This window comes from Anopheles maculipalpis, chromosome 3RL, assembly GCF_943734695.1.
Source record: "Anopheles maculipalpis chromosome 3RL, idAnoMacuDA_375_x, whole genome shotgun sequence".
NCBI classification, from domain to species: domain Eukaryota; kingdom Metazoa; phylum Arthropoda; class Insecta; order Diptera; family Culicidae; genus Anopheles; species Anopheles maculipalpis.
In genome coordinates, this window is record NC_064872.1 from 51,410,473 (window position 1) to 51,430,312 (window position 19,840).

Consider the following 19,840-nt stretch of genomic DNA (forward strand, 5'->3'; position numbering starts at 1 on the left):
ACGAATTCCCCAGCGGGTGGATTGAATGCTTGAAGGAAATGTCTGTAGTGCTGTATGTGCTCTGGTGATGAGTGCATTTGCGTCGTTTGTTTTCTGAAGGATATGAGCTGCAACAGCGAGATCTACCGTACCGATAACGTATTTCAGTAGGGAATCGGGATTTCCCATCTACAAACACGGTAGGGTAGTATGGTAAGTATGGTAACATCATTAAACGAATGTAGTAATAAGCATCAAAGCTTGCCTATGCGTATTTACTCAACCCACTTATCTAACTCATTTTGTATGTCTAATTTAATTTAACAAATTAACAAGGACGCGAGAAAGAGAAAATATAAATATCACACTTGGTCTTGAGCGGCGATAATTTTCTTCTACGTGAGCAGCACTGGACAATCAATTCTTCCATTTTGGTGACTAGTGACAAGGCACTATCTGAAGCATCTTTGATAGCATGTTGAAGATCCTCAGCAAAAAGAGGTAACCCAAACAGCCGAACACCGTAGACAATGGTCCCATTAACGGATCGTAAAACGGGACATCCTGCGTTGTTTGAAGCAAGAACCCGAATAAGAGCCGACTCCACCTCAATATTTTACACTACGCCTGAACACTTCATATCCGTTAAAATGTTTATTTTACTAAGCGCTAAAAGCACGAGTCTGAAGTTGCTGCGCGGACAGAACACCAGAAGATGCACGGATGGATCTGGACAGGTGGGTGGCCAACGGCACAGAATCCAGGTCAAAGGAGGTTAAGAAAGTCCCAGCCCCTAGAGTTTTGCGAGTACGAAACTTGATGATTTCCGTCAGGCATTCTCTGAATCTGACCATAACATCTACATCTTGACTGAAGTCTGGCTAGTCTCTCGTCACTGCTCTTCGACGATATTTTAGTTAAATTTCGGTGATATCGCGGTAGTGAAAACAGTACCCCGTTCACGTGGTGGAGGTCGGAATTGGTTTGGGTACGCATTAACCAGCGCCATGGCACTTTCATCTAGATGCCTTGTACATCCCGCCCTACAGCAGTACATCCTCATCGGTTGATGAAGCGTTGCAAAACAATATTGGCGCTTTACAGGATCGTACGACTCCAGAATAATAACATGGTGAATTTTGAATAGTAAGCAATATTTTCAAGTCCTTTTTACCTTTTCCTCTCGAATTTGAACCATTCCTGATATTCTGCATACAAAACCCGACATGTTTCACTCCTTTCTAATCGATGATTTCTTCAGTTTTCAATAACCAGCATAGACAACTGTTGTGTAGTATCTTAAAAAATTTATTAAGCCGAAATAGTCAGAAAATAAATTATCCGATAGTAGGAAAAGTGCTACAAAGTATGATGTGACAAAAGCGCACACCAAACAAACGCTTAATCTCTCTTTCAACATGCCTGCTTACCGCTAAAGTATAGTGAAAGAAGAATACAAACCGAAAAACATCACAAAAGTGTTTTATGCATTTGTTATGTTCGTCTTTGATTATTATTTTAACACTCGTCGTCGTATTGCCCTATTTTCATCACTGGTTTTTTTTACTGACTACTGGTTGCATTTGTTGTTGCCATGTTGAGGATCTCATTCCATTCGCTTGCTGGCCTATATACTATGGGATTGATCGTTGATGTTGATGTGTAAGCAGGTAATTAAACAGTACCATGGGTGTCAACTACTTGTCTAACGAGCATAGTAATTCAATTTCGATGCCGGACGCGCGGTAAACATTGCAGAACATTGCACTACATACTTCATCTGTATTTTGGTTCATTGTTCATTGTTGTAACGGTTTTCTTTTGTAAGTATAGGGACTTTAAAACGCATAATGAACAGTCGACGGTTGTTAGAGTTTCAGGTGAACACATTAACGTACAATCGGAGGAGAATTACGAAAGAAAAAACTGAAACATTGCACAGCTTGATTAAACTTGTATGTCCGTAGCATTCTATTATATGGGTTGCCTTTTCTATTTCTCAACTATGTTTGAAATTTAACTGTATCATTATCCTTAGCATAGGTCGAAGTATTTGAACTTTCTTCACGTCCTTCAAAACATTGCTTTCCATTTGCATCCCTTTCGTAATCATTGTTGATTTATTTGCAACAAATGTGTGTATGCTGTGTATCAAAGAGTGGACCAAACTACTGCAAACATTGTGTATATATATATATATAGATATATGTATTGTATATGTTCGTGATTTATGCATATACGCATTTAACTTCGAATTTCGAGGCTGCTTTTGTCAGGTTAAGATAGTTTGAATGCAGTAAAATACTGTTGATATTTTTTTCCGTTACAAGAATACTCTTACGTAGACGCTAATATCTCTGCTAGCTTTAACGGGGGCTAATGTAAGCAGCTGCACCATCCATCTCTATAGCCAGTGAATCTACTATCTAGCTTTAAATATTAAAGGGCTCACGAGGTGATGCATAAAAATATATCTCTATCTCTATTAGGTGGAAGGAAGAGTTTTATTTAAACGGATAGCGGTTATTGTTATTATACGGAACGACGAAATAAGTTCCATTTGAATGATTTTGGTGAAGAAGAGTGAGAGAAAGAGAGCAACTGTTAAGCATAATCATTTTGCATGTTTTACTGCTATGTGTGCAATCAATATCTTTTTTCGATCTCTATTCTCCCGTACAAGACATAACGATTCGTTAAGTTATTATTTTACGCGCCTCTAAATGCCTAAAAGGTATTATTTAAGTGAATGGTGCACACTGTTTGTTATCAGCTCTCACTGTTTCGTGAGTATAACGGTGATAATCGAGGTAATGCCATCTTAAATATGATTTTTTCAACACGGCTAAAAATGCATTTACCCCACTCCGAATCGTTGCTTGCGCCAATGCAATGCTTCAAAAATAATCCAACAGTTCGTTTTCTCACTGTTTCACGATCTCTGACACTCTGTTTTGTATTTGTACGCAGATGAAGAAATATGTGCTATGAAAATGAGTCACTGGTTTGATCGCACCTGTTTTCAACTTCAACAGCGTCTTATTTTATAATTGGGTAAATTATGTTTGTTTTTTTTTTCACAATTTGCAAACAAATGTGTGCATGCGCTTGTTCTACTATACCAACGTCGGACATATGTTTCTTCTTAACATTAATCCTAATTTTATGCTGCTGTTGTAAATTAAAGCTTACACGGTAAATTGCTCTTGATAATGCCCGCAAATATTGCAATCGGTGCACGGCAAACAAAACTGTTACAATATCGATTATCCACTAATACATGCACGGTATTTCGTATGTGTGGTTGGTTCGTGCTATTGATTTGCAAATGGTCAATAATGGGGAGGGTTTTAAATGCGATGCAAAAACATGGGTAGCAACGATGCATTTTTTTACTGGTGTATTATGTCGTCCTGCTCACATTACGCTATTTAAGTAAACCAAAATATGCTTACCCAATCCTACAGGTAGATTCTCTCCTATTCAGATTGTCATAAACGGTACTGTTGTAATGGTTTTAATATAAATCTCACCCGCTCCCTTTTAAATTGCACAAACAATCTACACTACAATCAACGTACCTGTCTGTGTGTCTGTATGTATGTTTCGTAAGTAAACGACTATTGCTTCGGTGTGTAAATCAAGCACATACTGGTCCTTTCACATCGTCACGCTTGAAGCAGTCTCCGCCCTCTTTTAACGGTTGTTATTTGTGCGCACATAATCGTTATTACAAAATAATTTATAATTCAAAGGAAACTTTTTAAACCCGGCTTGGTGCTTCGGTCGGTGCTGCCGTTCAAAGCGTACAGTACTCCACCAAACTGGGTATGGTTTTTAGCAGCTCCTCTATATTATGCTCCCGCAGATGCGCAATCAGTGCGTCACTCGACGAATGCAGCTGCTTGACGAAGGTTTGCAGATTTTCTACCAACTCCTTCGTCATCGATTCTCCATTGAGCGTAATTTGCTCGGCAATCTTTGCTCCCACGCCGGCCTGTATTAGCAGCTCATCCAGTCTGTTACTTTCGGTCGCCGATTTATTGTGGAAAATCGTGGTCAAAATGCTTAACGCGATCAGTGCTTCGTTCTGCATCACCAAGTGTGTTGAGGCGAGCATGCCCACCATACTGGCCACCGCACCTTCCGTTGCAACGAATTTTCGCAACCCAGTATCATCCATTGTATGTTGCTCGCTGTCCTTTTGGCGGTACGCATGCTTGATTAACCAAGCCATCAGCCGCAATGACTCGCCGAGCACTCCCGTGAACTCGGACGTTTGACTCCAGTGTACCAACTGTTTGACTAGCTTTTCGTTTTGCAGCAGCTCTGAGGCAAGTTTTTCTGCAAGAGTACAAAGGAGAAATAATGTTTGTAACCTTCATTTTAATGGCCAAAAATACATTTAAATACATATTTTGTACGGGGGTTGGCATTTTCCCGGACTTATCATAAAAACTAATACTATACTAAACTATCTTTTGATCTGCTCGTCATATTTGTATGAAAATTTCAAGAAAGATAAGACTATTTGTTGTCTGACTAATAAAAGTGGAGAATTTAAAAACATTTTTTCTATTTTTTTTGTTTTCATAGCATGTCACACCTATATTCATCTATATTTTTATTAAGTAACTGTGAAAAGTAAATAATAATAAAACAAGCTCCCATTACATAAAAATAGTATTCAGCTGCAAATTAAAGCAATTGGCCACCAAGGAATGGATTACTCATTAAAAAAAGCCAAAAACGGGAAAGATTATGCAAAAGTTTAATAGAATATGATCATTTTGAGCTATTTGAAGCCTAATTACGCAACAAAAGCATTACAAAAGATTTTTTTTACGATTCATTCAAACAAAATAAGTAGATTTTACAAAGCAAAGATGGCAAATTTTTCAATGAGATTACAGCTTTGAAAGTGAAAAATAAAAAATAGAAGAAGATTTTTTTAAATACTCAACTAAATGTTTTTCCGCGACGAGCAGCTCAAAACATACTAGATTTATGGTACGACAAAATACAAATATCCATACAAAATACATGTCCTACCCGGGTAGGTGGTTATGGAATACCCCTATTTTTATTTGAAAATTGAATTAAAAGTATATTTCAAAAAAAACACAAAGCTGATTTCAAAAGTTTTAAGCAGATAGTTGCATTAAATTAAATATTATTGAAAAATAAAAGTACAAAATATAGGTGGTCATTAAAATAATGGTCGAAGCAAACCAATAAGGGATTCGAAAATTCTCGGGGAAAGGAATGATTACCTTGTCCATCGACGGTCATGCGTAATGTACCGAGCAGTTTGAAAACTACTGGTGCCTGGTGTATTTCCAGCATTGGTAAAATTATTTCCACCAAGCCTGCCTCTATGACGGCGGCCTTGTTCGGTTTCGGTATAACCAAGTTCTTTAGCGTGCTAAGCAGCGCATGCTGCAGCGTCATTTGGTGCTCTGTTCCATTATTTTTTGCTAGAATGGCTACAACATTTTGTAGAAGGAGAAGTTGTTAAAAAAAAAAATGAACAAGCAATAGTTTTGCCGTTGCTTACTTACACAGGAGTTTGTGCATTATTTTTTTCTCCACCATATGAATGCAGTGGCTGTCTGTTCGAGCGAAATTGCCAAGAGCAAGCACACCGGTAGTGAGCAGCTCTACGTCGTACGAATCCAGCCAATCTTCCATGCACTTCAGTAGTGGCGTTGAGTACAGATAATGCATTGATTTATCTGCAAGAAAAAATTAAATCATGGGCAATTAAAACACAATTCTGACCGGATTGTCTACCGAATGCCAAAGCTTACCTCCCGTCAGTATAAGCACGATCAAATCGCAGGCAAGTTTCATGAGTACCCGTGCCTCGTCCGTGTTGGCAAAAGTTTTGTACTTTTCCAGCAGCTGATAGATCGTTTCGCAGAGACCTTCTTCCGCCAGCAGCAGCTTCACGTCATCGTTTTGTGCCTCGTAGTGCAGCAATGCCAGACACGATTCGGCAATGTCCGGGTTGGTACATTTAGCCAAAATCTTTGCAATCGTTTTGTTAAGCGAAGGCGCAAAGTAAAGATCGCTTATCTGCTCGGTCAGAATGCTCAACGGTGGTAGAATGCTTAGCAGCAGCTCCTCGTGTTGATCTACGTTCGCCAAGCAGCGGGTCAATATTTTTTCCAGCTTTTCAATCAACTTCAGCTCAACTGCACGTTCGGCAATCTCGTCACTGCCCAGGAGGTAGTTCGAAATAAGTCCACACCTTACCCGCACGAACTGATCACAATCCTCATCATCGGTGTCCACATCGTAATCGAGCAGAGCAAAGATGTGCTTGTCCGCACCGAGCTCCTTAATAATGTTGCGTGCGTCATCGTTTGCGTAGCATATATTGCCCAGGGCGCGGCATATTTGTGTGGCTAGTTCGAGCGTAGCGTCTTTGGTGGTACTGTTGTCCTTAGGATTGTCCGGTACTTGCAACAGTTCCGTCAACCGGCGTATGACGTCCTCCTTGGAGAACTTGGTTCTTTGATTATCGGTTTTTGCCACCTCGGCAATGCAACGAGCCACCTGTATCTGCAAACTGACGTTGTCCAGCTGAAGCAGCTCTAGCAAATCGTTCTTAATGTCGTATTTATCACAGAGGTTCGATTCCGAGTCGGATATTTGCTTCAGCAAGGGCAGGGCATGTTCGGAACTTTTCTCCAGTGTAGCATTCTTCAGCCCAGCGATGATTTCATCCATTTCAGCTGTTGGAAAGGAAGCAGACACGGGGAAATCATTATAAAATGCCAATAACATGAAATCGTACACGCAAATCAACATAACACTCCTATTTGCCAACGTTAAGAACCACACTGCCATACTACTAAAACACGCACGGTAACGGAACCACAGTGAACGCGGCACATCCCGAGAAATTCTAATTTCATTAATGCCAGATGTGCATTAGATAATTATTCGTATATTCCGTATGCCACACAAGTTGTGCATACGATGACGATAGCCCGTGTTTGTTTAGAGCACGGTATCGTCGCAGGTCGATGCCTTCTGTCTCACTGCAACCGCAAACGTAAACACTGCACCTTCTCAAACACAGACTTCTGACGCCATTGGTTCTAGGCGGTACAATTATAAATATAAACTTCAACTCCGGATCGAAAAAAATACAGGGGTTCCAGTTTTAGCCTTTCCGTACACCTTTGCTACGAATCTCACATGAAACGTTTACCAAGAGGTCAGTAGGCCTAGAAATGACTTTCGTGAAGATGCATTCTGTTCACTAAGTTTATCGATCGGGGGAACCTAACTAGGCGCCATGGATGCTTTGCGTTGGCGTTACCTTCCATAGTGTTTGCCGGATCCGATAGCGCGTTGTCTTCGAAATGTAAATATTAATATTGTGCGCAAAATCCAGCTTCCAGCTGCATTTAGAACTATCCCACGCTGCAATTATTTACGCCACACTAGCGGCAACAGGACACTTTTTCAACACTCCAACGCTTGATGACCGGACGGGGAAGCGTAGAAGCTTGTTCTTTTTCCAACACTTGCTTATAAATGCGAGTTCAATTAAAAACATTCTGGCGAAAGTCAAACGGCGCAGCTTACCCAAGTAACAACGAGGGAGCATTTGGCATTTCAATATACGGAGAAGAAGTGGTCTCATCAGTTTTCGTGGATACAATATTTACTCAACCTATACGGATAATGCACACCAGAGAATTGTGTTTGTGAGACAATACGGCACTGGACCGTTATAATCAAATGTAAATAAATAAGAATTGTGCGTGTCTCAACTAACTGCGAGAACCTAATACAGCTTTACATGCCGTTATTATTTGTATTAAAGTCCCCGGGCCACGATAAATTTCAAACTGTAGAACTGTAAAAAAATCTCAAAATTTGATTTTAGCTTTTTTGTCCGATGCCCCGTGTAAGTCGATTTTGTATTGTGCCAGGTTGTCAAAAATCGATTTCAAAGCGAGAAAATTTCCCAAACCCACACGAAAATGTGTAATTTTGATTTTGAAATTTCCCTAGACTCACGGCCTCCACAATAAGCATATCATTATCCCAATTGAGCATTGCAATCAAGATAAGAAAGTTGAGCTTGATTTTTGCAGTAAGGACGAGCTGTTACAATTGCTAAGAATGTTGAGATCATTACTAAAAAATACAACGATAGACAGCAGGTCTATTTCAAAACGTATAAATGAGAAGGTACAATAACCGGCACCCGGTCTATTACACGGAATGACTCGATATCTCAAAGGAACTCATTCAAATCGTACCCCTGTACCGAGTGCTCGATATACAACTTTAGGTTTAATCATGGGTGAGCCTGTAATCGAGCTGTAATCGAGTCCCACATGAGTTAGTTCATGTCAAACGACCAGAGTGAGTCCGAAAAAAGGTCCATTACATAAGGATCACCGTACCCGATTTGGCGACTCTGATCAATTTTTATGTATGTGTCGTGAATTCAATATCGTCTGCGATCTCCACTGTGTCAAACTGTGTCCGCGATGTGCGACCTACTCTATGTTAATTTATTTCCACTCGCGTTGAAATTAATGGATTGAGTTTTTTTTGCGGTTGAAAAGGGTCATACGTGGTAAATTGAATTCAATAAAACAAATTAAATTGCATGAATTCAATTAAACGACAGTTCCATTAAATACGGAATGCATCTTCGAAGATTCAATAATTTTCTTCTTATTTTCAATAGATTTAACATTCGTTTCATACATTCGTACATAGATAGATAATTCATTTTCCAATTTGCTCTTAATCAGCTATCAAGCAGCAACAAAGAACAAATTCTTTATCACTAATTATATGGTTTTTAGCGACTATTTCAGATTCTCATAACTTACAAAACGAAAGATTGAAAATTTCCCAGACCGGTTAAATTAAAGGCAAAAAGTATGAAAAATTAATATAGCGGAATATCTTAACAGATGTAGAAGTTTTACTTTTACATTTCCAGCATCGACCACATTACGCCATCTCTGCTATACGCACTTTGGATTTGTTGTTTTTTTTGTTGCTTGGGAACGGTACATTTTTGACAACTGTGACAACGTCAAACGGTGGGCCACGTAACGTACTTGTCAAAAAGCACTTTCGCATCTTTTCCTCCTTCGCGCAGTTCGGAAATCGGTGGTGCATATTTTTCTTTGATAGTGGCCGAAGTCGTGGATAGTAGTTTTCATCAAAATCATTCGCCACGTTAACTAATAAACGTAAGCATTGTCTTAATCTTATTGAGTACGTGCAGCCGTGTGAATAATGCTGGGACAGTCCTAGGCTTTCAGAAGCAGGGAAACGGTGAAGGTGTGAACCGAACTGCAGATTTGCTTTTGGTGCGTTTGGTGGAGTGGTGTGCGCATTATTTGATTGGTAATGTAAAATGATTACGAAAATGAGCTCGGTTCGTGATGAGTTGGAAGTGAGAGTGGTGGTTACGGTTACGGGCTGGAAAGTACTGGGCTTTTCTCGAAAAGTGACCCGAAGCATGGTTGTGGAGTGCGTAATTATGCGAGAACAGAGTCTAGCGAAAAAACCCCTCCGTAAAGGCCCCCCACTGCCGGGTTCATTGATTGAATAGGGCATTTGTTACCTTTGCACCATCAGGTTCCTTGAATGGAGATGAGCTTAGAGCGTGGTGTACATTTGCGATTTGTGCATGTGTGCAATTGTGTTTGTGTGCTGCTGCCTATCGTGGATCAATGAGTTAAAGCGCTGAATCCGAAATGCAAATAGTTGGAATTCCTTCCCATTTGTTCCTTGAATGAAAAGAAATATCTTCTGCCAGAGTGGATTCGTAATCGAACTGGGTTTTCCATTGGCCTTCGTCACAACGCGCTGTCGCGTTGTCCCATACCTGTGTTTGGCTGAGTGTTTGTGTGTGTATGTGTGCGTGCGTGCATGTACGATAAAGGAAACATATTTTTTTCTTCAGCACAAATTGGGTCATTAACATCGTAGAAGGACGCCGCGGATTGAATGAAGATCGATGCGAGTGTGGCTGCGTTGCATTCGATTTGATTGTGTGTGTCCTCCAACGTGTAGCAAGTGAATGTTCCGGAATTTTGGGTCACTCTTATTCACACAAAATAGGAGTTCGTCGCAATCCAATGTTGTTTAATTAAAGGAATAATGCCTTTTTTCTCAATAAGAACCTTGATAACATATTTCACGGTATGTCAGGAGAAGCGTGAATACATACTTACTTCACGGAATTGGAAGAAGTTAAGAACTGTGCGATCGTGCGTCATAGCAGAATGATTCAGCTATAAGACAAAGCTTTTTGTTTTCCTTAAAATGGCTTAATTCCTGCTCAATTACAGTCCTTTTCGTGGCGATGTACAGTTAATGGAACACTTTTTCGTAATATTCCTCAGGATTAATCTGTGTTGGAATATTGGCAGCATCGGTCACTGCGTTGCATCCAGTGTGAGGAAATGTCTTTTACGTAGCCATGGTGTTCGAGTAACAACTAAGTTATCATTTCATCTCTTATCTTGAAAACATGTCAAGTGCTTGAATTGCCTTTGAGCTCTTTTTTTTTGGGTAACAAAGAAGTTTTACGTGCCGTTGAAACGATTTAGACGAGACACGTGGCCAGACATGTGCGTCTCGTTGAAAAGTGCATCGTAAGTGAAATAAACCTGCAACGGATGGCAATTGCAGCAAATAGCCTATAAACTGGTACGATTTTTTAATCGTATACGCTACCGTTGCTTGATAAGAGACGATCGACGGCGATCCACTTCCGATCGTAACTCTTTTGGAATCATCAAGTTATTGTAAACAGTGACCAGAAGATTGTCCGTGAGGTTCATACGGGTTGAAGGTAGTTCGCTTAACGCATTCGCATTGAACCTTGAAACGCGGTCATCATCATCATTTCTTGAGCATTTTAGAAATATCGTGGGGCCAGTAGTAGTCCGTTGTCGTCTGTAGTAGTGACAACTAAGAAAAAAAAACGTGAAGGGGGAAAAATATCATTTGCAAGTGGCCAACTTTGCGTGTGTGTTTGTATGTTGCTGACTTTGAAATATTGCTATTGAACTTGTAATTACTGACGCACGTGTGTGTTTATGTTGATGAAACACAGCACTTATACTCGAACCTGGTTTTGAAGCATTTTTCTAATAATGAGAAACGGCTTGTTTATATTAAAATGTAACCGTAGAAAAGCATTGGCGTTTCGATTAGATGCGTCATATTGAGACAGAGAGCAGCCGTATGTTTAATTGATTCGTAGACAAAAGTGGCAATATTGGGATAGCAAGCATTGTTAAATTCTCCTATGTAAATTAAATGTTTGAACCGATTAAAGTAATTTTAGAGCTTTATGAACTAATATGCTTATTTTGCCTTTTTTTAGGGACCATTAAACCGTCTATTATATTTGGATGATGTCTTATCCACCACAATATTATGGAATGCCAAATGGTTTCCCACATTCTTCCAATGGCCAGAATCAGCAACACCAGTTTCCCCAACAACAACAACAACAGCAGCCGCAGCAACAGCTACAACAACAGAAAAGTCCCGATCAACAATACTATACCAACCGACCGGGAGGAGATCCAGCTAATCCAACCAAAGGACCTATGCTACCTAACGGACCGCCACCTCCGATAGCTAATAGTCAACCAACCCCAACAATGAACGCTGTCAATGCTGCAGGAGGGCCACCAAAAGCTGGCCAACAATTACCGGCGCAAGGAACAAACAATAGCTGGGTTCAAAATTGGGCAGCCACCAATGGGAACAGTACCACGTCGTCACGTACATCTTCACCGGCATTGGGAAGCACCCAAACCACTATCCCTACCATGCCACCTATGTCTGGTGCTTCCAAGCCGGCATCGGCACTGGTCGAAGCAACAGCCCGTGGATATGCAACCAATGGTCCCAATAACAACAATCTTCCGGCAATGGCATCTAGTCAAAGTCAACCACCACCACCACAACCGACCGTGTCTCAGTCGCTGCAAAGTGGACCGACGGCAGCTGGTCTCAACGTTAGTCCGAACAATAATTGGACCAGTGGGAAGCTGAACGCAGGTGGAATCAATCTCGTTAACACACCACCGAAAAGTGCATCGGGAATGTCGACACCACTGAACGCCTCGACACCAACGCTTACCGGCCAGACGGTACTGAGCGGACAGCAACAAACAATGCAAAAGTTAACGGCAAGCGTGCAAGATCTTAGTCTTCAGCGGCCTCCAGCGATGCCAGGTAATGTTTTGCAAGCAGGTGGAACTGGTACGCTTCAACAGAATCAGCAGCAATCGGCGCAAATGTCAACACCTATGACTAATGGAAACAGTGGACAGACAGGGGCAAATGGTAACTTGAATAGTATGCCAGGTGCGCCGAATCTTTCCTCACAAACTGGAATGAATCACAGGCCATATGGCCATTTGCCACCTCCCTTGAATATGCAATATCAACAACCACAGCAACAACAACCACAACAACAACAGCCGCAACAACATCCTGCTCCCCCATCGATGCTCCAAGGAACTCCAATTACGAATGGTCCGGGCAGTGTTAACCATCCTGGTTTCGTCACATCACAACAACTTCCTGCGGGAAATATGAATACTCCACCCACGGCAATGATGAGTGGAAATGCGTCAACGACACCTAGTATAGGACAACCGCAAAACAAAAGGCCATTGTATCCCCCTACATCGAATATGACTCCGCTAGTGAACAGTGGACAAGTACTGCCGCCGCAGAACACTTACGGCAGTGGTGTAGCGCAACAACCGATGGTTCCGATGCAATCGCAACAGCCGCAACAACAGCTCCAGTATCAGCAGCAACAACAGCTCCAGTATCAGCAGCAGCAGCAACAACAACTACACCAGGCACAAATGCATCCACAGCAACAACATCAGCCTCGCCCAACATACGAGCAGAACAAGCATCAACAACCGGCTTACGACGATAGTGGATACCCGAGGGATTACTCGCGAAACGTTGTGCGCAGCGGGTTCAACAGTTTGTGGGGTACCAACGCGATTGATCTACTGCAGAATCGCAACATTTTACCCGTCGATCGCGTTACTCCACCGGCCATACATTTGGTAAATCCACTGCAAAGCTCGGTCAACTGCAATCCGGAGTGAGTGTTTTCTTTCGTTTGGTAGAGCATGCTTTTTAAATGCCTCCACTAACATTCTTATCTTCTTTACATTCCTCAACAGCATATTCCGTTGCACGCTCAACAAGATACCGGAATCACTGGGATTGTTGCAAAAATCACGTTTACCACTGGGTTTACTGATTCATCCTTTCCGAGATTTAAATGTAAGTGAAAATAATGGAGCTTTAAGTATAAATTAGAATAGTTTACACTGACTCCCATCTAAAATTAGGGAGAGATATGATTAGGCATATAAAAAAACGTTTAAACTTGTTGTTTGTTCCGCTCGCTTACTTATAGTAGTGTTTGCTTTTTATTTTTTACTTTATTTACTTTCAACTGTACTATTTGAACATCACATCTTAACACATTTATCCTGCCGCAATTCGTTCTGTATCGTAGTGAAATGAATGATATAGGGTTTAACTAGTCACTTTGAAATTTCTGTCCGATTTCTGTCAGGCAATTCCATTCCATCCGAATGTATTTCCTTCCATCCTCCTTCCATGTGATTTTATTGCTTGTGAAATGAAGTGGAACTTTGAAATTAATATTTCAATTACGGTTGTACTGCATTTAATGTATTAAAATATGTAATGGTTTAAAAATGAAATATCTCTAAAATCTCAATTTGCTTACATTTTATTCGGCTTCGATTTGAAATTTGTGTTGAAAATCATATGGAAGGATTGAAAATACATATGTGTGGAATGGAATTGCTCAACAGAGATGGAAATACATCTCAGAATCGACGAAATATACCGTTTAAATCGTTTAATGACACGGTAAACCCTGTATGTATCTCAAATTCCGCTTTGTTTGTACTATTCTAATGTTCTATGGGCTGATAAACCCTGTATGACGTTACTCAACCATCAGTAAATTTATGAAACATTGTAAATTTAGATGTGTGTCACTGTAAATAAGATATCTGTAGAAAACAAACAAATATGCGTAATCTGTTTAAATAATATTAAAATCGATGTATGCGTTTTAAAATTTTCAGAACCTGCCTGTCATATCCTGCAATTCTATTGTGCGCTGCAAAACTTGTCGAACGTACATCAATCCGTTCGTGTTCTTTACCGATAGCAAAAAGTGGCAATGTAATCTATGTTATCGCACTAACGATCGTAAGTATTGAATGATTGCCTTATTTTATTCCGAAATTTTTGGAACAGAACAATTTATAATCTCTTTTTACATTCTACGCTCAGTGCCCGAAGAGTTCCAGTACGATCCGGTCACCAAGACCTATGGAGATCCGACCAGAAGGCCTGAGATCAAATCTAGCACGATCGAATTTATCGCTCCATCAGAATATATGGTACATTAAATGAAAAAAGCTGCCAACATTGTGACGATTAGTAAAATGTGCATACCATTACTGTTTCTAGTTGCGTCCACCACAACCGGCAATCTATCTGTTTCTTCTGGATGTATCATCGCTAGCTCAACAGTCGGGCTATCTGTATACGGTTTGCAACACCCTAATGGAACATCTGGACAATCTTCCCGGAGATGCACGTACACAGGTCGGTTTCATTGCATTCAATAGTGCTATCCACTTCTACAACATTTCCGAAGATTACAATCAACCACACGAAGTAACGGTTTTGGACGTTGAAGGTAAATAGTCTTGTATAATACTCACTAGTTTTGATTTTGGAAAATAATACCTTCGCCCTGTTTGCTCTGTTTTGTGCAGACGTTTTTCTTCCGTCTCCGGACAATCTGCTAGTGAACTTGAAGGAGTGCAAGGAAATGATTATGCAGCTGTTGAAACAATTACCGAAGCGGTTCGAACACACACACGACACTCATAGTGCTTTGGGAGCTGCGTTACAAGTTGCTTATAAGATGTTGGTGAGTACGCGCAATTATTAGGGAGTACATTTTGCATAGCTAGTAAATGTAAAATAATGCCAAATATAATGATTGTCCGTAGAGTGCCTCCGGAGGACGTGTTACAGTGTTCCAAACGTGTTTACCAAACCATGGTCCGGGAGCTTTGCAATCAAGGTAATGGTTCGCCTTTGTGGCAGGTGCCGTAGTTTGAATCAAATGAAGGTTCAAATAATAAATATTAAATGTTGGTTATTACAGGGAAAATCCAAACAATCGTTCGTCGAAGGAAGTAGCACATTTAGGTCCGGCTACCGATTTCTACAAACGTCTCGCTTTGGAGTGCTCCGGTCAGCAGATTGCTGTGGATTTATTTTTACTAAATAGTCAATACTGTGATTTAGCCACTATTTGTAAGTTTTCGTCCTTGAGTCCTTGAGTTAGTGTTTACAATTACATCCATGAATGTTTTTTTTTCTTCTCATTTTCGCAGCTGGCATTAGTAAATTTAGTGGTGGATGCATGCATCATATTCCGCTGTACAGCGAAACCAAGCCGCAGCTAGTGAAAACGCTTCGCAAATCTTTGGAGCGATATTTAACGCGAAAGATCGGGTTTGAGGCAGTTATGCGTGTTCGTTGCACGCGCGGGTTGACAATACACACATTCCACGGTAACTTCTTTGTCCGCTCGACCGATTTACTATCCTTGCCGAATGTTAATCCCGACGCCGGATTTGGAATGCAGGTAAGATGAACACATGCACCCGTAAGCGGACACATACCAACGAATCGTTTCGTTTCAGATAACGTATGAAGAAAGCTTGACCAAAATAAAGACGGTTTGCTTCCAAGCGGCTCTGCTGTACACCAGCAGCAAGGCGGAGCGGCGCATTCGAGTCCACACGCTTTGCATACCGGTGACGGAAAGCCTATCGGAGGTGATGTACTCGGCCGATCCACAGTGCATAGTCGGGCTACTCTCAAAGATGGCGGTCGATCGTTCGGTAACCTCAAGCCTGTCAGATGCCAGAGATGCCTTTATTAATGCGACCGTCGATATAATAAGCGCGTTTAGGTTGGTCCAAAATCTGGCACAAACGTCCAGCAAGTTGATGGTTCCAGAAAATCTGCGACTGTTGCCTTTGTACATTTTGGCAATGCTGAAACATGTAAGTATACTGGTTTTGCTTCTGAATGTTTGTACCATTAAATAATCGATTTTTTTTTTAAATTTAGCCCGCTTTTCGAACTGGAACCAGCACCCGGTTAGATGATCGTGTGTTTGCTATGAGTGAAATGAAATCGCTTCCATTGGATCAGCTCATGCGTTACATATATCCAGATTTCTATCTATTAGATTGCTTGTTTGTGTCCGGGAACAACGGTTATGTAGACGATGGGCACAAAATGGAGCCCATGCGGTTACAGCTGTCAGCAGAGAAGTAAGTTTCTGAGCGCCGAAAATATCTGTGAACGGATTGTAAAATATTTTTCCTCTTTTCGTCTCCAGGTTAGACTCTCGATCGATGTTTTTGCTCGATTGCGGCCCTTACATGTATATTTATATTGGTTCTAATGTGGCATCTAGCATCATACAGGATATCTTAGGTAAGTTTGGTAGTTGTTAATACGTATTTGACAAGCAGTACATAATATTCACGTGTTCCGTATATTTTAGGATACAATTCAGTTGCAGAAATACCTGATTTTTGCATCGATCTACCCAGTCGGGAGACGAAAGCAAGTCAAGCGTTGTTGAATTTCCTGGATATTGTTAATGATGAGAAACCGTACACCTCTTATGTGCAAGTAATACGGTAAGCGAAAAAAGCGTAAATATAAAATATTTTGTTTTGTTTATTGCTCTTCTTTCGCTCCATTTTTTCCAGTGATACTAGCCAATTTAGATCGGTGATGATTGAAAAGTTCGTAGATGATCGCAATCCAAATTCGCTGTCGTATTATGAGTTCTTGCAGCATTTAAGTACACAGGTAAAGTAAAATCATAAAGAAGAATCCAGATTTCCACTGGAATTGGCTGAACAACGGATCGGTTATTGTACAAAATCAACAACTGATTTGCAAATAAACCCCATCGTATGTATGTATAAATTATACTGTGCTGAAAAAAAAACTACTCCAAAAACAAGCATCGTGATGCAGAATGAGCGCAATGTTATTATTTCCACTTTAATAGTTTTTCGGACTACAGAACGTACCGAGAGGAGGAACATTTATCGATCGATTTTAAAACACTTGAAGTAGAATAAAGTCGCATATGTCGAAACAACAATTTCGGCACTTTAAAGCCGATCGAGCTAGTAAAATGAGTGTGTATGTAGTGGTCATCGCTTTAGTGCAGGTTGATCTATAATCCCAATAATGGTTTGTGGTTGGACAGTGTGCCCTGTTAGCAAAAATTATTTAAAAATCTGTAACAACAATAAAGCGATGAAACGAGACAAATGTTGGCAGCCAGTTAGAATGAAAGCTCCTTTGTCTCGTCCGCAATAAGGTAACGTAGCTAGAGTGTGGCAAGTATGATATCCTAGATTTAATTTAGGAAACAAATAAAAATATACGAATTTTCCGATAATGAATGGCATACACCAACGAACCAAAACCGATTGTTATATGCAAAACACGATTGTTGTAGCAATTTTATTAAGGAAGAGGCGGGCAGGTGTGATCGTTTAGTTTTTCTCGCATAGTAGATAATTAAATAGTTGTCCTAACACTAGACGATCAATTCGATCCGGCACCTCATCGGTTGAAACGAACGGTACGAAAGCGAAGTTAGTTATGGAACATAATACTAGGCAACTGTAAAATCTAGTACATCGGATACATCCGGACAAATGTTGTATCATGGTTTGAAAAATACGCGAAAAGATGGTCCCATTCTTCTTTTTTGTTTTAAGAGACACAAAAACACTTGTTTGTTGATCTTTTTTTTGTAGGTTATAAAGTACATATAGCCTCAGAAGTTCAGTTCAGAATGTCTTTTATGCCTCGGTCTGTAGCATCATTAGTATATCAACTGCGTTTTGAATTCGGAAACGTAGAGAGAGTCTGCAGTAGATGATGAGATACAGTCAATATTATTTAATGTTTGCATATTACAGTGTTGTAAATTTCTACGAGTCTTGAAAAGGGCACATCTAATGTGCACATTTGCTATTTAACCGTATTTTTACTCTTTTATAAGTTATTCAAAGGATATTTCGCACACGTCTATTGAATGTGGCTTGTTCGTGTTATGGCAATTGGAAAGAGAGTGATTATCCTCCAACCGTTATAATGTTTTCGGTTTTTATACGTTAGTGTTGTTTAATTTGTGTTGTGTAGTTCGGTTTAGCCGTCCAATTTGTGCAGTGAAAAATGCAAAAAAAAAAGGAAACAATGAGAATGTAAATCGAAGTGAAATCACGTTTGGTGGTTACAGTGCAAGGGAAGGTTATATAAATATGGGATTAGTAGGCGCATTTGGTGTAATGTATAACTTTATCACATAAGGCTTATAAATTTGAGATAAAGTATCGATCATCGCATCTTTTCGGGATAATATTGATTACGGCTTATTATTAATAATATATTGAGAACTGTTGTTTACTACGCGTTTGCGGAATAGCATTTTAATCCGAAATCCCGGAAAAACATTGTTTTCTACTAAACCAAAAGTTCGTTTCTTACGTTCTTCTTATCACATAAATTTGAAATCTTTAGTAGATTTGTTTTTCGCAATATCTATATTTATATTGAATGAATTTAATATTTCTTTTTTCTTGTTAGCTTCGAAAAGCGATAAGTGCTCGTGTGAATGCGCCGTAGAATTTTATATCCTTGCCCAATGTAGATCAGTAATCAGTAAAATGGGTCATGAACGGTAGTTGATTTGGCATAATGGAACAACGCTGCTCAGATGAAAAATATCGATGAAATCAATATATTCACATTTCTGGATACATCTACAAAACAAACAAAAAATGCCAAAGGATCCATCAGTGTACGGTTGGTGGAGTTTGTGTAGTGCTAGATAACAACGATGTGCCTGGTCCTGCATTATCCATCCCATCTACATTTTAAGTGGGTTATTTGATTACCATAGCGTTGTGGCACCTTGAACGACCATTTGCGGTGTGCTGCATGCCAGAGATTAATTAACACCTGTTGCTCGCTAGAAGGATTACACTCTTCTCGAAAGGAACGACGGTAGATAGCTTCCATCTGCACACCGATAGCTGTTTGGAGTATGAGGGAGCTTATGATTAACGGCACTGAGATCGAATTACAATTCTTCATTGTGAGAGTGCAACATAAAGCAACGGTAAAACGAAACTTTTACATTATTGGAAAGCATCACCTCAAAATTGCAGCTGAGAAAATATGATGTAACACAATGCTTGTCGGACAGGCAATTAAACATCCTTGTTATCCATAGTTTCTTCCGAAGAAGTAGAACAACTGGTCAAGAATGGAAGGTAATTATTTTTTATGCTTTGTTTTGTTACGTTACGAATTGCTATAAATAATTGATTATTAAAGTTAAATATTGCAACAAGCTTACATCCTTTTTCGAAATCTGCCGTGATATAGTTCTAGCAGAATTTAACGAAAAAAATTGATTGCTGATTAAAATGCTAATCATTGAAGTTTACGTTCAGCTAACAATGACGGAAGTTCACGCAACTTCTATCACCCTTACGCTTTTCAACGATATGGTAATTTATGACCCTTTATCAAATATTCAGCGGCATGCGCGAACCATTAATAATCACGGTGATTATCGTGCCACTTAGTGATGTCAACTTAAGCGTACAACAAGCGACGCTTGTACCAAGGTATA

The 19,840-nt window shown here is 40.0% G+C and overlaps 2 protein-coding genes across 2 annotated transcripts; one reads left to right on the plus strand and one right to left on the minus strand.

Annotated features, from left to right (window-relative positions):
- Window positions 1-3,770: 3,770 nt before the first annotated feature.
- On the minus strand, window positions 3,771-7,435 carry LOC126561856 (GTPase-GDP dissociation stimulator vimar). The gene is made up of 5 exons (XM_050218197.1): window positions 7,313-7,435; window positions 5,790-6,719; window positions 5,541-5,714; window positions 5,253-5,465; window positions 3,771-4,323 (listed from the first exon to the last, which is right to left on the minus strand). The coding sequence occupies exons 1-5, from the start codon at window positions 7,317-7,319 to the stop codon at window positions 3,779-3,781; spliced, it is 1,869 nt and encodes a 622-aa protein (XP_050074154.1). The 5' UTR covers window positions 7,320-7,435; the 3' UTR covers window positions 3,771-3,778.
- Window positions 7,436-9,073: 1,638 nt separating this feature from the next.
- LOC126561404 (protein transport protein Sec24A) lies at window positions 9,074-17,000 on the plus strand. Its single transcript, XM_050217527.1, has 15 exons — window positions 9,074-9,218; window positions 11,369-13,126; window positions 13,209-13,311; window positions 14,154-14,280; window positions 14,365-14,474; window positions 14,545-14,776; window positions 14,856-15,013; window positions 15,096-15,169; window positions 15,254-15,405; window positions 15,486-15,739; window positions 15,798-16,163; window positions 16,231-16,436; window positions 16,505-16,602; window positions 16,673-16,811; window positions 16,884-17,000. The coding sequence occupies exons 2-15, from the start codon at window positions 11,397-11,399 to the stop codon at window positions 16,993-16,995; spliced, it is 3,861 nt and encodes a 1,286-aa protein (XP_050073484.1). The 5' UTR covers window positions 9,074-9,218; window positions 11,369-11,396; the 3' UTR covers window positions 16,996-17,000.
- Window positions 17,001-19,840: the final 2,840 nt, after the last annotated feature.